Source organism: Tinamus guttatus, unplaced genomic scaffold (genome assembly GCF_059628265.1).
Source record: "Tinamus guttatus ecotype Peru unplaced genomic scaffold, ASM5962826v1 Tinamus_guttatus_pri_ptg000035l, whole genome shotgun sequence".
NCBI classification, from domain to species: Eukaryota; Metazoa; Chordata; class Aves; order Tinamiformes; family Tinamidae; genus Tinamus; species Tinamus guttatus.
This window is the reverse complement of record NW_028288569.1, coordinates 8055584-8073615: the sequence shown is the minus strand read 5'-3', so window position 1 is coordinate 8073615 and position 18032 is coordinate 8055584. Positions and strand designations below refer to the sequence as shown.

The following is an 18032-nucleotide window of genomic DNA, read 5'->3' as shown; positions in this document are numbered from 1 at the left end:
GATTTCAGTAGCACATGATTTCAAACAGGTAGCTTGTTTTCATTATCACACACACAGAATCACAGAATGGTTGAGCTTGGACAGGACCTCTACAGATCATCTAGTGCAAGCCCCCTGCTCAAGCAGGGACACCTAGAGCGCTGAGTGGCAGAATCTTATTTTATTAATTCCTCTACAGACGTGAGCTCTCCACGGCACGCAGCGAGGCTCTGCAGTGCGAGAGCGAGAGCCCGCTCTCGTGCTAGGGACCCCACTGTCGCGCTAGGGACCCCACGGCTTTCCTGGCTGGCTGGCACAGGCTCCACCTTCACTTGGCGCCCAGCAGCCACTCTTTGGAGGAGCAATTCCTCCCCTGATGGCTTGTCTGCTTCCCCCAGGGCTGGCTGGAGCTGGTGGTGGGCAGGAGGGGAAACCACCTTCAGAGTTCTCGGAAAAGGGAAAACCCTGCCCTTGGCATTGCTGCTTGCAGCTGCCCGGGCTCTTCCCCGGCTCGCAGATGGCGACAGGCTGCTTGCGAGTGTCGGAAGGAAAGGGTTGGCCAGGGAGGGGACGGATGAGGGGACAGTGCTGTGGCCTGGCCGCCGTCGGGGAGAGCTTGAGCTGCTGGGCCCCTGTGTACCAAGCAGCGTTTTAGCCTCCTGCGCTTGGGCGAGAGCTGCACGCTCTCCTCCCCCTGAAAAGGTTTGGTATAAATTAAGGAGGAACCGCGGCAGGCTGGAGCAGCATCACGTCTGCTTCTGAGCTCGCAGCGTGCTTCCTTTTGTGCTCCTCTTGCAGACGGCCCTGCTGAAACGAGCTGCTCTTCCTCAGCCCTCCGGCGGGCCAAGCGGCGCGGGACTACGAGGCTTGGACTGCCAAGAGCCCGGCAGCCGCGACCGCCCCGGTACAGAGCGCCAGGTACCCCACGCTCTCTCTCTTTTCTCTGCAGATGTTTTATTTGGTGTAAAGCTAAGTATCTGTGCTATGGACGACTAGCAAGCGAGAGGCTCTGCCAAACAAAGCAAAGGCAGCTCCTGCAAGCAGTTGCAGGGGCTGAGGGGCCTTAAGGGCGGTGCTGGGAGGCGACACACGGAAAACACTCGTTCCAGCTCCAGCGTGCCTGCCGGAGACTCCGCTGTGAGGCATCTTCTGCCGCCCTCCCACATCGCTTCGAGTGTGGGAACTTGCAGCTACTCTCACACTAGGTCTGTGTGCGCGACCAGGTTTAAAATCAACCGGGTGCGAGTGCCGGCGGGAGCAGCCGCCGGCAGCACCGCTCTCCCATGTGGGAGTCCACGTATTCAGAGGCTGTTGCAACGCATCAGCACGCTCTTCCCTGACAGCATTCCAGGAATTCACTGAACTTCCACGGGGAAGGAACCTGCCTGTACAAGCCGAATTTAAAGCGAATTAAAACTCCTAAGTGGTTTGCGCTGGTGAGGTGCGAGGGCCCGGGCCTTTCTCCGAGGTCCCTCCTCACGGATGTCCTGCTAAGGCCGGCGTTGGGAAGCGGCGCGGGCTGGACCAGCAGCACCGGGCGCTCCATCCCCGCCAGCCCCGGGGCGAAGCCCTTTCGCTCGCCTCGTACCCAGCACTTCCTGCGCCGCGGGAAAGGCGGCTTAAGGGATTTGCTGGCGGAGCTTCCTTATCCCCGCGCAGAGGCCGCGGTGAGGGGCGCCCGGCGCGCCGGGCCGGCGGGGGGCGGCGGATCGGGCCGGGCCGGGCCGGGCGGTAACGGGCCCCGAGGCCGCGGCGGGGGGCGGAGCGGATCGGGGGCTGCCGGCGAGGGAGCCGCGCGGCGCCGGCGGCCGCAGCGAGCAGCCCGTGAGTAAAAACCGAGGGGCGATTTGCTTGCGGACGGTCCGGTTGTTGTTGTTGTTATTATTATTATTATCCTTATTTTCGGTCTGTGCTCCCGCGGTGTCGCCATGGCTACGGGGTAACGGGGCTCCCGGGAAGGGTCGCTTCCCGCTGGGAACGTGGGAACGGCGGGAGGGACGTGCCGGGCCCTGGGGATGGCCGGGGCCTCGCGAGAGGGGCCGCGGCCTCGGGCGGGCCCGGGGCTGGTGGCGCGGGGGACCCGCAGGGCCGGCTGTCCCTGCCTGGAGGCTGCGCCGGGACCGGGGCTTGTTCTCTGGCGGCGGAGCTGCTGCTTCGGGGCTGAGAGCTGGCGGGGCAAACCCGCCGTCCTCGTTCGTTAACAAGTTAAAATGCCCGGTGACGTGAACAGGAATTTTTCCTGATGCAAAGCTTGAACCAGAGCTTAGCAAAGCCAGCGGGAGTTGATCTGTATTTTTTTTCTTTTTTTTTTCTTTTTTTTTGTGACTACTGCGCTCCTGTCACCCTGTTGAAACTTTCTGTCTCACTTTCTTCATTTGTGTTTCTCTTTTATTTATTTATTTGTTATTTATTTTTGCTGGTTGTGCACAGTACTGTTGCAAAGCAGTTGGGAAAGGATGAAGTTTGCAGCAGGACAGGATTGTTTCCGGCAAGGTGACAGCCCCACTGCAGCTGAACCACATAAAGGCTGTGCTACTGTGTCATGTTGTATGCAGGGATATGTAGCTTTAAAAGGGGAGGATGTCATTGTGCCACAGCGATGACTCAAAAATAATGTCTAAAAAAAAAATAACTATCGGGATAGATTAAAGGAAGTAGGTGTGAGGCTTTTTGCCCACCTGTTTCCTAACAGGAAACTCTCCCATCTGACTTGGCCACAGATGCAACGTTTTTACAGCTAAAGTACTCTTCCTTCCTTACATAAGACTGCAGCAGCAATACGCTTGTTTTTCTTCCCACATGCATGACATAAACATAGGGGTTCTTCTTTCCGGCTTGCTGCAAGGCGCTGCTCCTGCAGCAGCGCTTGTTGCCGCAGCAGGGTCTGAGTAGCTGCTCCTAATGCAGCTCCTTAAAGCAACTGCACTAACGGCAAAGAAGTCCTGGCCTCCCTGAGGGCCTTCCTAGGTGCGGGAGACCTCCTCACCTGTGGGGTGTAGCAATCGCCCGGTGAGACCTGTGAAACCCCCCATGCCCAATTCCCGTTCCTGCCCCATCTAAAGCAGAAGGGAAACTCGTCTGTGGGACGAGGGCCTGGCCAGGAGGCCGTGAGGGCCGCGCTGCCCGTGTGCTGCGGGCAAGGAGGCACCTGCGGCGCCGGGCGGGCAGGACGCCGCTCCGATGCCCTCCGTGTGCCCCGCCGGGCAGCGGCTGCGCGCGGTGCCGCCGGGCGCCTCCTGCGGGGCGTCTCCGCGCCGCCCTCCGAGGCCTTGGGCGCTCGCGAGCAGGGACAGCTTCATCGGGTTGGGAGGGTTGCTTGGTCTTTTGGATGGTTTTGGATGGATGATGGCAGGGAGTAGGAAGATGCTTCCGTACAACAGCAAGAGTGACTTTTTAATGTTCTCATCCCGTCTCGTTCGGGCTGCTGCCACCGGGCTCAGTGCGGTGAGAGTCCCCTGTGAGGGTTGGGGTCTCGCTCCCCAGAGGAGCCATCTCCCACCCTGCCCGGGCTCCCTTTGGGGGTTCTGCTTCTTGTGTCGCTTTATGTGTTGCTGGAGATTTTTGCTGAAGTATTTCAGCCTGGAAGAGGCTCCAGTCAGATGGGCAACCTGGGGACCACCACGAGTCTCCGTGGGGTAATCCATGTCCTGCAAGGAGAAGCTCTATGTTTTCTCACAGTTGTAGACTGAGCTGTAGCACCAGTTCTGTTTGTCCTGGTGCCTTAAGAATAAGGTTATTTTACTTATAAATGTTAAAGGCTGTTTTCACTGCATGTGCGTGTACAGTAAGATACTCTGCTGTGGCTTCCTGGTCAAGTACATATTTGAAATGGGTTCAAGATCCCTTGAAGCGCCCCTATTTATGGAAATGCATCCTTACAGGTGCTTGCAGTGTTTTTGCTTAATCAGCTAAAAAGTGCACTGTACATTTAAAAAGAGTTACATTTATAAAGCTTGTAACCCCTTGCCTGTCACACACTCAAATACTTTGCTCATCACTTACCCTGGCTTTATGAAGAAGCTGGAAATAGCGCTGGGAAATTCATTTATAAAGTAACTGATTCTAGAAGTTGGGTTTTTTTTTTTTTTTTTTTTTGGTCTCTCTGAGTTTAGTTCCTACCAGCAATTTACTCAGAAAACCGAAAGCTTAGTAACAAAATAAAATTCTCCTGAACTTCCCATTTAATCCATTTTCTTCTATTGCCATGTTTGCAATGATATACCTGACTAGTTCTGTACCCATTCATAGCCTTCAGGGGGAATTGGAATAGAACTTTGGGCTTTACTTATTTTGGGGGATTTCCTTGGCCATTAAGTTTTTCTTTCATTCTCCTGCTACAGAAGAACGTGTGAATCCACCTTTTCTTGATGTGTGCTGAGATGCGGAGGAAAACGTGATGCCGTTTCCTTTGCAAGCCTCCTTTTGGTGCTGCACTGACGCTTTCGCTTTGCAGTTCAGTGTTGTGATGGCTCCTGCCACAAGCTGGTAGTTGTGCAGATCGCTTGAAGAGCTGCACTGAGATGGGCAGCATCGTCTGGTGCGTGCTGGGCCATAAAAACAGAGAACAGGCAGCTGCGATGCAGCACTGCTGCCCTTGAAAGTTGCTCTGGATGAATGTGGACACAGACTGTGGTAGGCTATACACGTGCAGCAGCGCTTCTTGCTCTGTTCTGTGCATATCGCCTTAAATTATCCCACCCTTTTAAAGTTCATTTTGCTAGGGGAGCTCCTCAGTGTTGAGAAGATGGACGTCCTTCTGTCCTGAAGGCAAGGGGCGGTGCGGGTGTCTCAGTGCAAAGTGTCCCTTGGCACTGTTGGAACCGCGTAAGTGTGTTTTTAAGCGTGGCCTTGAGGGCAGCCTGTGCTCGTGCGCCCGCTCCCCGCAGCGCCCGCTCCCCGGCGCTCGGCTGTTTGCGGCAGCAGCAGCAGCGCGGTGCGTCGGGCTCGGCCTCGCTTTGCGCCCCAGCAGCCGCGGGGAGCCGGGAGGAGCGAGGCAGAAACTCGAATAGCCCCCGCTCGCCCCGGCTGGGGAGAGAAGGTTGGAAAATATGAGAAGCCGCAAAACTGATCCTCCCGTCTGCTGCGAACGCAGGAGCGGAACAACCAAGGAACCGGTTTTAAGAGCAGACGGGAATGGAATGAGGTTCAGCTTTAATAAGTTAAGCTCTTCTTAGAATCTGTTTTACAGTGCAAGGTTTCCATTCCCAGAACATGGAAATTACTTTCTGCTGAGCCTTTAGCCAGCAGGAAGCTTTATGAAGTGGGTGGCTAGCAGTGTTAGATTTCCCCAGACTCTTCAACTTTTAAAAGAACAGTTTCCAGCCCTTGTGAGTACAAGATGGAAACGTTGAAAGGATCAGCTGCCACAGAGCTCAGAAAAGCTCTTTGTTAGCCCAGATCTGCAGGCTGATGCTTCCCGAACGCAGCGGGGCCGGGGCGCCACTTCCTTTCAATGCTGCTTTTCAGAGCCCCGCGGCCGGCGGCGGAATTAAAAGGGCGCGAGGGAAAGGCCCTCAGTTAGCTGGGAGCAGAGAGGGGCAGGGAGCTGCGCACGTGATGGCAGGAATGCAAACACAGCCGGGGTTATTAACGTAGAAACATTGGGCACGCGGGCAGGCGAGGAGGAATCCCTTTACCAAGGTGAGAAAGGAACCGAGACGCTGCTTCTGCCATGGTTTAGTTTTATTTTTTCTCTTCCTTTTTTCTTCCTCCCGTGAGTTTGGCCCCTCCTGGGCAGCCGGCCCTGGCACCTCTCCGCGCTGGGTTGTTTTTGCAGCGTGCGCGTGGGGAGGAGGAAGGGCAGGCGAGCGCAAGTCCCGCTCCGGCTCCTCGCGGCGCTGCCGAGAGCCTGAGGTCCACGCGCAGCGCTGAGGCTTGGAGCAGAGCTGGGGATGGAGGTGGGAGAGACCTGTAGGGCCTGTCTGAACAGAAGAGATCTGCACGAGGTTGAATGGAGGCAGAATGCTGAAGCCGCTTGAATGGAGTGCCGGGGCAAGTCGGGATTTGTCCGTGTTGGCGAAGGCGTCCAAGGCTCGCCAGCGTGCGGCAGCTAGTCCGGACTGTGTAGACAAGTTGCTGTCTTTCCGTTCAGTTTGCTGGGAAAAAACAAAAACCTCTATTTCAAAGGAAACTATTACCGTAAGGGAAAGCTACAGCCGGCTCTGCTTGTCCAAACGTTTTGCAATATTTAATGAAATAGGGTGACAGTTACTTTCCTCACGTGAGAATCAGCAAAGTCATATAGGGCTGTTCTAACCCTCACCTGGGGCAGTTTTAATTTCTGGTTCTGACGGACAAGCTGTTTTCCATCCCTGGCTCTTCTGTGCTCGCGTCGTGCTGTAAGTCTGTTTGCAGCACGGGACATCAAGTCACAGATGGCTTAGCCCCAAATCTTAGCTTTCCTCTTAGTTCGGAGATTTTTTTAAATCTAAATTGAGAATGTTGTTTGAAGTTTATTTTATTTTTTTTGAGAGGATGATGAAGTGAAATCTCACTCTTCAGGTCTCACAGATTAACACGTTTCTTGCAGTAAAGGCTCTTTCGGATGATGTCGGCGTCTCATTTTCTAGGCTGGGCTACTGAAGTCGATATCATTTCTATCTCTTAAGTACCTGGAGAGAATATTTAAAATGTTTAACTTCAGGCAACTCTGTTTTGGACATGTGAAAACTTACGTGCTTGTGCCAGGCTCTTCAAAGATTTTATTTTTATTTTATGTTTTGTGTGCAGACGTTCTTGCACCATCTTGGGAACACAGACACCATGACAAACAGAAATAATGAAATCCAGTTTCCGATGCCTTTCTCCTATGTAGAATTTTCTCAATGCAAGGTGAATTTACAGGGCTTTTTTTTTCCTATAGAGCAGCCTATTTGTTTTCACAAAACTTGTGGAGATCTCAGACATATTAAAGCCCTAATCTCCTGCTGGACTGGACTGAAATTAGCCAAAAGGATGCAAAAGTCCTGTAGAGAAGGAGGGGGCAGGCACATCAGGAACATGATTGCGTAAATCTCGTTCCATGCAACGCATATGCAATCCAGCAGAACAAAAAGCCCTTTGACTTAACTGCATTTAATGCTCTGATGGAGGCCTGTGATTTCTGTGGGATGAATTGCTGTCTTGGTAGAACCTGATCCTGGGTTTGGTGTGCTTGGTGTGGTGAGGGGAAGGCGGCAGTGTCTTGCCCTGGAGGCCTTTCACGTTTACCTTGAGGTGATACCAAACCTTTTGTGATGTCCCCACTGCAGCCTTGGTCAGTTTGGTTGGGGAAGTGAAGGATTCTCCATGCCGTGGAGCAGGGTGTGTGTGGCACCCTGGGCAGGGCTGGCGCGTGGCAGAGCCCCCGTTGGCCAAGGACAGCTCATTGCGTCAGGAACACTCTGCTCCCTCTGCAAAATCCGCAGCCTTGTCCCGCTGCCGCGGCGTTTGGTGGTGGCCGAGGCTGGGAACGCAAGGGTGGCACGGGCACTACTTCACCCAGAGCAAACCTCTCCCACGGGGCGCCTCAGGGAGCAGCAGGTGGAGGCGACGCTGGGTGATGTGCAGCAGAAGCGGCCCTAGGAGAGCATGGACAGGACAGCTGTCAGGGTGACTCCTGCTTGCCTGGATGGGGTAAAGTGCCGCTTTTGAGTCCCCTCAATGTCAGGAGTGAGGAGTGGTGGAAAACAACCACAAACGGTGACGCGCTTGTTTTCACTTTGAGAAGAACTGGGCCGTGTTAACCTTCAGGGCCGGGAGCTGAAAGTCATGGGGGGGAGAAAAAAAAAAAGGAAAGGCCACTCCGTGTAGCACGGTGCAAAGCGCTTAAGCTTTCCCGGCCTTCCCTGCTGCCTAATTTAGGCAGCTTTCCTCCCGGGCAGATGGCGGGGGAGATTACCCCCCGCGGCAATTAGCTTTCCTGGGATCCGGGATCCGCACGGAGGCTCCGGGGGCCAGCACGGGCTGCGGGCTCCTCCACAGGGGTCGCGCGCCCAGACCTTGGCGTTTCCGGGACCCTTGCGGCTGGTGTGGGGAAATATGGAAGGGAATTTGTGCCTTCTGCGGGGAGCAGCGCGGGGCTGAGCACCCTCGTAACAGTTCATACGGCTGCACTGCGAGCAGCCTGGGTTTGGGCTTGCAGCTTTGAGTCAGCACCTTTGCCTTGGGGGCTTTATTGTTTCTGGAAGAAATGCAATTAAAGTTACTCTTAATCTTCAAATGAGATGCATTTACCTCTCCATCCCCTGGGGAAAGTTCATTGTTTTACCAATCTGTGATTTCTTGGAAAAAGGAGGGAAAGCAGTGAGATGTGAGTGGGTTTTGCTCTGAGAGGTGTGAGCTAAGGGCAGCCTTTCCCAATTAGCAAGGAGTCATCAATTAGGAGGCCTCAGCATAACGTGGTAAAGGAATTGCACTTCCATCCATGCTAGGTATCTAGCAGCTTCTGCTGTCCCCAGGGTAAGTGCTGTTTTGGCTATTGGGTGATAATTTTCCCTGTATTCCCATGTGAAAAAAATGAAACAAGGTACTAAAATCTTCGGGCCTTGGATACAGGCTCTCCTGCTGCCTGGGCAGCAGCTCCTTCTCAGCTTGGAAGTGCTCCACGTTCCCGGTGCGTTCCCAGTTGTGAAACTTCCATTAGAGCTTCTCTTGGGAGCTTTTTGCAGTAGATAGTTTGGACTCTTTTTGAGCTTCAGTGCTAAGATAGTGAAGTTACAGATAAAGGTGTTTTTTTTTTTTTTTTTTTTCTTGAAAACAGCTAAGATATTTACCGTATTTGAGCTTTTCCAAATTGATGCTGTTGTTTAGATTTAGCTATCTACTGGTAGTAGTAAAGTTAAGTGTCCTGGTTAGTCTCCAAGATCCCGAACGGATGTGTTTGTTGCACGGCTGAGCTGAGTGTGCTGGAACCGGAATGCGTTAATGTTCCTAAAGAAGCTTCTCAAACTTCTGCTCCTCTCCTGCAACTCAAACTGGTTTCTGAGCGAGCAGCCCTGGGAGATTTCCAAGACTTGCCAGCAGCACAGTAGTGCGGAGTAGGTGTTCCCACTAGTCTCTATTTTCTTCCTTTCTTCTTTTACTTTTTTTTCCTGTCCCCTTTCCCTCCCTCCCCTCAATTAATTTAGCTTTTCACTCCTCATTGGCTTGTTTTGCTACATTCCTGAGAATCTCAGAGCTCTCTATTGGCATGCACACATCACAGCAGACTGACTTGCAGGATCTGCTTTGGGTAGTAACTTTATCTCAAGCAGCTTGTTTTATTTTTTTTTCTTTTTTCTTTTTAATAATGTCAGTTACTGAGAAAAAACAGGGAGCAGCACAGCAAAAAACAGCATTTTGCTGTAGAGTGAGCATCTACCTGCAAAGCATGTCTGTAGTCAAAGCCTGAAATCCTATTTAAATTAAAAGCAAGCTGTTCAGTGTTGCCTGTTGGTAGGAGCATGTTCTCACCCATTTGCTGGCCCCTTTATTGCACACAAATCTGCACAACATAACTTGATGGTGAGTTGCTTTTCTGTCTTTATTTTTAGTCGGCATAGTAAAAAATTAAAAATATAAAATAGTAAAATATCCAGAATAGGATCTGTGGCATCAAGTGACCACAGTCCTTGTGTATTTGGGCCTAATCCTGACTGGAGCTTGCAGATGTTAGTGTGAAAGCTAAAATTAAAGAAAAAAAATGTGCAAAAAGATTTGTGCTGTTTTGACTGAGCGAGGGATTAGTCTGTCTGATTTACTTCAGATTTACTGCTGATGCAGATGAGGAGCATTTCATTCTCAAGGTGCTGGTATTGAGGCAGGTAAATTAGTACTCTCAGTTACATCTTTTTTAAAAAAATTGCCCCTTTGAGAGCACTACTTTTGTTCTTATGCTTCTTTTTTTGTTCTTCATTTTGTATATGGTTTACTTTAGTCTTGGTCTGGACTAAGATTATATATATTTCTTTTACTTTTCCGCAGGCTGACTGGCAAATTTAACTGTATAATTCCTACCCATTTTTTTGCGAGATCTGAGGTTAAACCAATGGCTCAAACCCACCAGAGATGGATGTTTTGATATATCCTGGGCATTATTAAAAGGTGTGAAGTGTGCCCTGTTTTAAGTTGAACTTGTTAGGGCTGTGGTGCATTTTTATGTATAAGAAAGACCAACCAGAGAATTTTGTCTGCATTAACTTACTTTGCTTGATCGTGGCATCTAGGGGGGAAAAAAAATGAATGCAGCAAGCTGATAGGATTTATGACCGAATGCAGTTGAAACCTGACTAACCCTGCTATTTCTAGCCTCCGTTTCCTTCCATCTCTTCCCATCTTTCCTCCTTGGGAGACCACGGCGGGGTTGCTGCCTTGACCTTGAGCCGGAGGGGGGAACAATGACCGTGCCCGGGTGGGATGCGGAGCTTCCCAGCGCCCGCTTCCTGTTTTCCCCAGCGCCCTGTCCCCAGCCCGGCTCTCGAGGGGGCTGGTGGAAGGAAGCAGCCCCAGCCCGGAGTGCCACGCTCCCTCGGGAGGAATGACGCGGGCCCTGATTTCGGGAGCGCGCTGCACGGGCAGCGAGGGGACACTCTTGGCACCGCGCTCCGTGGGGGGAGGCTGTAATCCTGCGGATTTAGCTACCCGCTGTGTATTTTGTTCTGTCATGTATTCTGCAGGCACCTATGATGTGTAATATATAAATAGCAGGGTAGCTTAGGCTGGTTGAGGCTTTAAAGGTTAAGCCAGGAGAGCACAGCAGGGCTGGAGGAAACCTTTCCATCCAGGCTGCGTCACTGGTGGGTATTTTTGTTGTTTTGGGGACTTCGGGGGGGGGTTAGATTTTTATCTATTTATTTATTTTTATTTGCATTTGCTTTGACTGAAACTCAGCCAATTGAGCAAGCAGAACTCTATATGCTCAGCTCATATATGCTTGGATTTTTGCATGCCCGCGTTGGTTTTTGACCCAAGCTGTGGAGGCTGCTGTCGTGCGTGCAGCTCCGGCCGTGGCAGCGAGCGCAGGGCCGCGCTCAAGCACAGCGCAAGGGCGAAGCGAAGACGACTGCGGGAAGCCTGTGCAGGGACAGGATAAGGAAAACGCCTAAAACGGCCTGTTCCCAACTCCTGGGCTGCTCTGCAGGAATCGGTCGGTTCCCGCTTGTCCTGGTCTCGAAGCACAAACACGAGCAGGAAGCTGAGTGCAGGGACTTGCTCCTGCCCTTGTTCCTAATTGCGGGCAAGGTTCCTGCAAATCCGTGATGCTTAGAAAGCACTGCACAGAGCAGGGCCCGGTAGCTGTTGTTTCTCCTTCTCCCTTCCAAGCCACAGGCTGGATGCGAATCCGCCCAGGACTGCCTTTTGGATTTAAGTTAGCAGTGTTTTAACTGCACTACAAAGGGGGAAAAAAAAACAAAAGGGGGAGGGGAAAAAAAAAAAAGTGTGTCATTTCTTGGAAAGAGCCCCGGGACATTTTTGAATGTTAGGGAATTGTGTTTTCTTTCTTGGAGGCGAAAAATTAATTAAAAACAACATTCACCAGCTGGAAAATGCCAAGGCAGCTCTCCTCCTTGCTCCTGCAGCTGTAGCTGTGTCCGTCCGTGCTCCGCAGCGCGCTGTCACCTCGAGCGGGTGCCGGGGGTCCGTGCTGGGCTGGGCTGCGCGCGGCCGAAACACCAGCTCAGCTCTCACAGGTGCCTTACGAGTCCTGCTGCCCCCCGTGATGGAGATAACATGATCCACCTCTCAGCGGGGCTAAGGTAATTAGCACCACACCGCTACAGCTAACACCCTTCCTAGCTGAGGGCTGTTTCAATGATACCTAAAGCTCCGCTGCGCTTTGCACTGTTCTTCATTCACAGAGTGAGTACTTGGTGTCGGTAAATGTGAGGTTGAATTCTGCTTTAGTAAAGCCAGGAGAGAGATTTCTGTGAAACAGAGCACCATTATTTGCAGTACCTCTGAGCACAGGATGGCAGCAGGTTTTTTGCAGCCAAAAGGAGCTTCTTTTAACAGATACAAGATACAAAAAGCTGGTAGTAGCTGACACAGGCTTGCATTCCTGTGTCATCTTGCTATCCAAATAACAGTCTGCAGAGTGCGTGCAGACTTTTTTTTTTATTATTTTGGCACATTCCTTTTTATTGTTTTTTGTTCCTCCCCCCGCTACAGGGCATGTGTAAAAGCTGCTGGGTGCCCAGGCAGAGGGAAGAGAAGTGAGAATTCACAACCACTGAGCAGGTTGTTTTGGACTGGGTGAGGAAGAGAAAAGGACAAGGGAGCAGGGAGCACTGAAGGGACTTGAGCCAAAGACTTGGCCAGGACAAGGAGCTGCTGTGCCCAGCTCCTTGTGCTCAGCGGGAATGAGGCTGAAGAGCAGGGCTGGAGATGAGGGTTTGGAGGGGAGAAGGTGCTGGCATTGTCTGTTGAGCCCAAGACACTGAGATGAACCATGCCAGTCTTGGGGCTTTCTGGAGCAAGGTGGCTTTCTTCTTCCACCACATGAACTGAGATTGAAGGGGGTGAGATGGCGATGTGTTTGTTGACCAGACTTGAACTATTTATCGATACCTCTTAGGCAGAGGACATGGCTGCCTGGGAAGACTTTCTGGCCTTATAAATAGGTTTGTTTTGGAGAGTCACACAAGAAGAGAAGCAAACTGATGCACCTGCCCCTGCAGGCTGGGGACAGAAGCAGAGCGAGAGGGCACTGGGCTGTGGGGACGGCGGAAGCTGCTTTTCCTCCTCGACGACCCAGCTACCAGCCATGCTCTGATGAGAGCAAAATGTTAGTGTCTGGGGTCAAAAGGCACAAACAGTAAAGTAACAGTGTATTCCCCACAAAATAAGAAATGTACTGCTGTAAGAAAATTGCTAGTGAATGGCTAGTTCCATACGCTGTTAGAAGGAAAGGAGGTTCCAGCTTGTAGAGTCAAGAAGTTCTTCACTACGACCATCTCTTTCAACCTTGTCACTTCATCATTTACAGGCACTAGGTTCAGATACATTGCAGATACAGAAAGTCTAAAAATCATTTTTGAATGTACAAGAAATCTTTAAATATTGTCAAAAACATGTTTTATCTTTGACATTACTTTGTGATATTGCACGGTGTGTGAAGGTGGGAGTTCCTGATGCCTTTTGGTCAAAGCAAAACCTTAGTTTCATGAACAAGAATAACTACTTCATGACCTGTATGTGGCCAGAGGGCAGGTTGTAAAGAAATCTTTTCTACTCAGGGAGCTATTAAGTTACCGCTTCCTAAGCAAATCACTGTTCGCAGCATCACGGAATCACAGTTTTAATTCACTTCACTAGCTATCTACCTTCCTCATTAAATTTTAATATTTCTGAGGACTTCTGTTTCTTAGTAAACAAACATTGAAAGCAGCATCATAAATGATGAAAAACTTTCTGGAAAAGGTGAAAGGAGAAGGCACAAGAATGACTTCATCACTTCAATATAGTTAAGGCTCTACTGCAGTGCTCTTGTACTGCCAGATTCAGCATTTCCTTCTTGGAAAAACAACACTGGGAAAGTCAGCGACGCACCAGGTATCGGTTCAGCAGAATAAATATGTGTACGTGCGTCACGCTGGGCCCGTGTTTTGGCAACTTAACTCGAGAAAAGTCCTGACATTGAGGCTCACTTCTGCTTCTTGTGCTGCGGTGCGGCCGTGCCACAGGACACGCGCTGCGCCTGCAGCAGGAGGAAGCAGTTTCACAGGATCGGCAATCGCTACTGCAGTCCTACAAAAAAGTAAACATACCTTAAAATTCATGTGATTCTTTAAAACAACTTTTTAGAAGGTTTTTGTTTGTTTGTTTATTTTCTCCCCTGACCCTTTAAAATTTAAAGGCCTGCTCAAAGCACATTTTCAAGCTCCCTTCCCATTCATCCCCACAACCATAAGGACTGAGAGTGAGATGAAATTTTCATGCGGCCAGCTAGTTGGCAGCAGCAGAAAGTTGAAGAAAACCTGTCCCAAGAATAGGTTCGGAGCTGAAATTGTTGTAAGATGAGTAGCATTTAATTTAGTAATCACCCCTTTTGAGTTAAATATTTACCTTAGTAGTAATCGCAGGCACTTTACTAAATAAATAGGACAGATGGCAAAACCTCCTCCATTGTGTTACTAACAATCCAATTTTAAGCTTGAGAGGCAAAGGGGAGGCCGACAAGCGTTAGGAGAAGAAAAAAGGTGATTCCAGTGCGGTTGGCGATTGCCCAAGCCACCAGCCGCCGCCTCCAGCCAGGCGGTTTTTGTCCTGTAGCCGGGGGACTTCAGCCCCCTGTGCAAGGTGAAGGGCAGAGAGAGGCAGAGACCTTCCCGCAGCAGAAGGACCAGGATAAATTGATGGACCTTGGCCCAACAGCCCCGGGAGCTCTGTCTGTGAGGCTCCCGAGCTTAGAGCAAGATGCTGGCGTTTGCGTTCTGTTAAATAAGCCAATGTGTCACTGTCATTTTGTGTCTCGACCCCGTCTTCTCAATTGCTCATTTTCTTGCCGCTCTAAGTACGGGAATTTGCATCGTAGGAGTTCATATTTTCATTTAATTAGTTTCCTATGCTTTTCGGCTAATTTTAGAGAAGGGAGAGCTGGAAAAGCTGTCACTGGTAAGAACCCACGCCTAGTTTCTTCTGTAAACAAGTAATAGATCTGTTTATTAAAATGGGTGTAAAGAAAAGCCTTTACTGAAACGAGCATCTTGCATCGCTGCCAAGCTCTTCTCTTCAAACTCCACACGTAGCCAGAACTGGGCGATGAGATAGTGAGAAGGCGCTCACCCATTTGTGTGCAATACAACAGTGTTGGCCCTGTTAGCTAGATTAGTTGTGCTAGCATGTGTGTGCCAAACTGAATATTTCATTAAAGGCTATGATTGCTTTTGCAGGCACAGTGAATAGTTTGGTAAATACCTTGCCACAGCAGAGATGAGGAAAACTTCCTTTTTTTTTTCCCTCTCTTTTCTTTTTGAAAAGATAGGGTTTTTGCTTTGTTTTTCATTCTTAATCTTTTTTTCTTCTTAGCTTGGTCTGACTCTTTGGCAGCATTCTCTTAGTGAAGCTTTGCTTTGGCAACTGATTAAATTACTGATTTTTTTTACCCGCCTTCAGTGTAAGATGGTAGTTTAACAGCGTTATCTGAAGAGCTGATCGTTGTCTTCTGTTGATTTAACTGAAATTTACATTGAGTTAGGGAATAAAACATAGACTGTCTCCATTTGACTCCCTAATTCAGTCAATGCAACTTTTACACTTCTACATTTGTGCAGCAGCGCGTGGTATTTTAGAAATCTTTTGTGAAGTAGAACACTGACAGTAAAATGAAAAACCAAGGAAAGCAGTGTCTCATGTGAATTGGCCAGCTGCTGACACTTGACCAGGCTTATAGGTGGGTTATTTGTAATGTTCGTGAGGTTTTAGGGAAGAAAACCTTTACACAGTTATTGCAAACATTCATGATTTGCTTTGAAAGTAGAGAATGGCTATCAAAAAATTGCAGTGAGGAATCAAGAGAGTTCAAGCTGCAAGAGAGATGTTGTCGTTTCCCAAGGAAGGACGAAAATTGAAGCTGGAATAGTTGCCCCATATACATATTTCACTCCAATGCAGCAGACAGTCTGAACTGCTATGCTTAAAATCAACAGATTCTAGCTTATCTGTTGTGTGGCTTTGGTACTGGTAGAGGATGTTACCAAACCCCAGTCTGATCCTACAATTAAATTTTTGTGAAGGATATTGAGAAAAAATCAAAACAAAAACCAAACATCCGGAAGTGGTTGGCTTCTTGCGCACAGCTCATTATGGCAAACGGCTATCGGCAGAGACACTATTAGATATTTCTATAGGGCGGAAGCATATGGGAGCTGCAGTAGTTTGCCTCATGACTTTAACAAAATGCAGCTCTCTGCTGCGGTTATTTCTTGGTCGTTAATGGAAGGGATGGTGTTAAGATGCTGTCAGTGTAAAGCACAGTGCTGTAAATCATGTGCTCTGTCTGCCTTGAAGACTGGGTTGTGATGCTGTAAGGCTGTCTGTTTTCCTGCAGGTGTAAAATGACAGTAACTCTAAATATTCTAAAAGCCATATGGAATTAAAGAAAAGAAAAAGCAAAACCCAGCCACTCACTCAACCCAAAAAAAAAAAAAAAAAAAAAAAAAAAAAAAGGGAGACATAACCTCAAAGGCCTTTATCTTGGAAAAATGAGCAGTACACATGTTCTCATGGGCACTTATTTCTGCTGGAGAACTGCTTGTTACCTTCTCTTTAAAAATACGGGTGTGCAGGTAGGTGGACATGGATTGCATACTCCTAGTGGAGTCGCTTGCCACATGGGGAGAGGAATGAAAATAATGGCTGGATATAGCTCTCTAGTAAATTTCCACAGTAATTTGTGGCCAGAATGGCTATTTTGGACTTTTGGAAGGTTAAGTAACAGCAGTTCATTCATAGCTACTGAAAGGGCAGCTCAGTGTGTTAGATGAGAGGAGCACAAACCTGTTGCTTTTCCCTCAGCAAGTTGTGCCAGATGCAGCAGCTCAGCGTTTCCCTGGTTTTGTTTTATTAAGCTGTGCAAGAAGGTGAAAGCTCTGTTTGAAAAACAAACACTCTCTCTGTTGTTTCTCCAGAAGTCGGTAGGTTCTTAAGCGCTTTCCACAGGCTGGGTCCTGGCTCCTCTTTCTCACATGGCCGTGAGGTCTGTGTGGGAATCAGCGACTGGGTGGCCCGAAAGGCCAACTTGTGACCAAAGACACGAGTGACTTTGGGCTGCCAGTGGATAGAAAGGGTTTCCTAGCCTGTGCCTCTGCAAGAGCCTGTTTCTCCAGCAACTCCAGAAGGAACCCAAAGCAAGCCTTGGTTAGTATTTCTGTTATGCAGCTTGTGCACATGCATGAGGTGTGGAGGAGTGTGGTGTTCAGCTCCTGTCACAGGGACCCAGCATAAGAGTGATCCCCAGTCCCAATTGTGGTGGGGGAGACTGGCTGTCATAGCAGTGATTTCCTTTCCTAGGTCCAAAGATGTCTTACGAAAGCTCACTTCAAAATCATAACCTTCATTTACATTTCCTGTTTTATTTTTCTTCTGTTTCAGGTCTACCAGTCATGAAACGAATCCTTCTGTTTTTTATCCTGGCTGCTGCTGTTATGTACGGCATACTTCATGGAAATTTGTGGAGGAATAACCTCTACTGGTAAGAGGATGTTTCTTTCACTTCTAGTGCTCATACCCTCATGTCTGTGTGATGTCTGTGGCCCCTAGTCAATGTGTTATGAGTATGTTTGCTAGGACTGATTACTGCTGTGGGGTTTGTTTTGCACTGTGAAGAATGAATGGAGTTGTGCTGCTCTGAAATTGTTCCCCCCTTCTCTTATGCAAGTTTTAAACTCAGCAGCCAATTTGAGTTGGTCTCATGGAGAAGCTGGGAGCTCAAAGATAGGATGTTCCTCTGAATTTCCTGAAAACGGGAGTCCAGGTGAGGAGAGAGATTTTACCTGTGTGACTCCCTGCTCCCTGTCTCAGAGCGTTTACTGTGAGCTCCCTCCCTTAGGTGTCTAATAATCAGCTTGGGAGAGACCTGCCTCATGCATGGGAGTATCTGCAGGTGGAACTGGTACCTTCTGAAATGCTGAAACTCATTGAGGCAAATTGCTGGGAGGTGAGACTTGGCTGTCTCCAGTGCCTGCAGAATAGGCTATTTGGGACCTAAAAATTCAAGGTGCTTATCTAAGAAGCTGAGAATTCATTTTGCAGACCTTTGCAAATCAAGGCTGACAGTGTGTTTGCACTGTGAAGGTAATACTGATAGCTTTTAAAATGAGTGATTGATTTGCCTTTATTTGTCTCATATGACTGATATGAAAGGCTGTCCATGTTGGCTACAGCTCATAGCAAAACTCAGCATTACTGTGTTTCACTCTCGCAGGATTAGCTTTTATGGACAGACTTCTTCTGTGAGGGCTCCTTCTTCCTATGAGGCTACTGGAATTACTCAGTAAGTTCAACAGTTGAGTGCTTTATATATATATGTGTGTGTGTGTGTATGTATATATAATGTGTGTGTTGTGGTTGGTTTTGGGGCAGGGGGGAAGGATTGA

General features: G+C 49.3%; 1 protein-coding gene across 1 annotated transcript in view; it reads left to right on the top strand.

Annotated features, from left to right (window-relative positions):
- The first annotated feature begins 796 nt into the window (after positions 1 to 796).
- Positions 797 to 18032, top strand: part of ST3GAL6 (ST3 beta-galactoside alpha-2,3-sialyltransferase 6) — a 38331-nt gene continuing 21095 nt past the window's right edge. The window contains exons 1-3 of the mRNA XM_010215023.2: positions 797 to 883; positions 17029 to 17128; positions 17861 to 17929. Of these exons, the coding sequence (XP_010213325.1) occupies positions 17040 to 17128; positions 17861 to 17929 (158 nt within the window). The 5' untranslated portion in view covers positions 797 to 883; positions 17029 to 17039. The remainder of the gene's footprint in view (positions 884 to 17028; positions 17129 to 17860; positions 17930 to 18032) is intronic.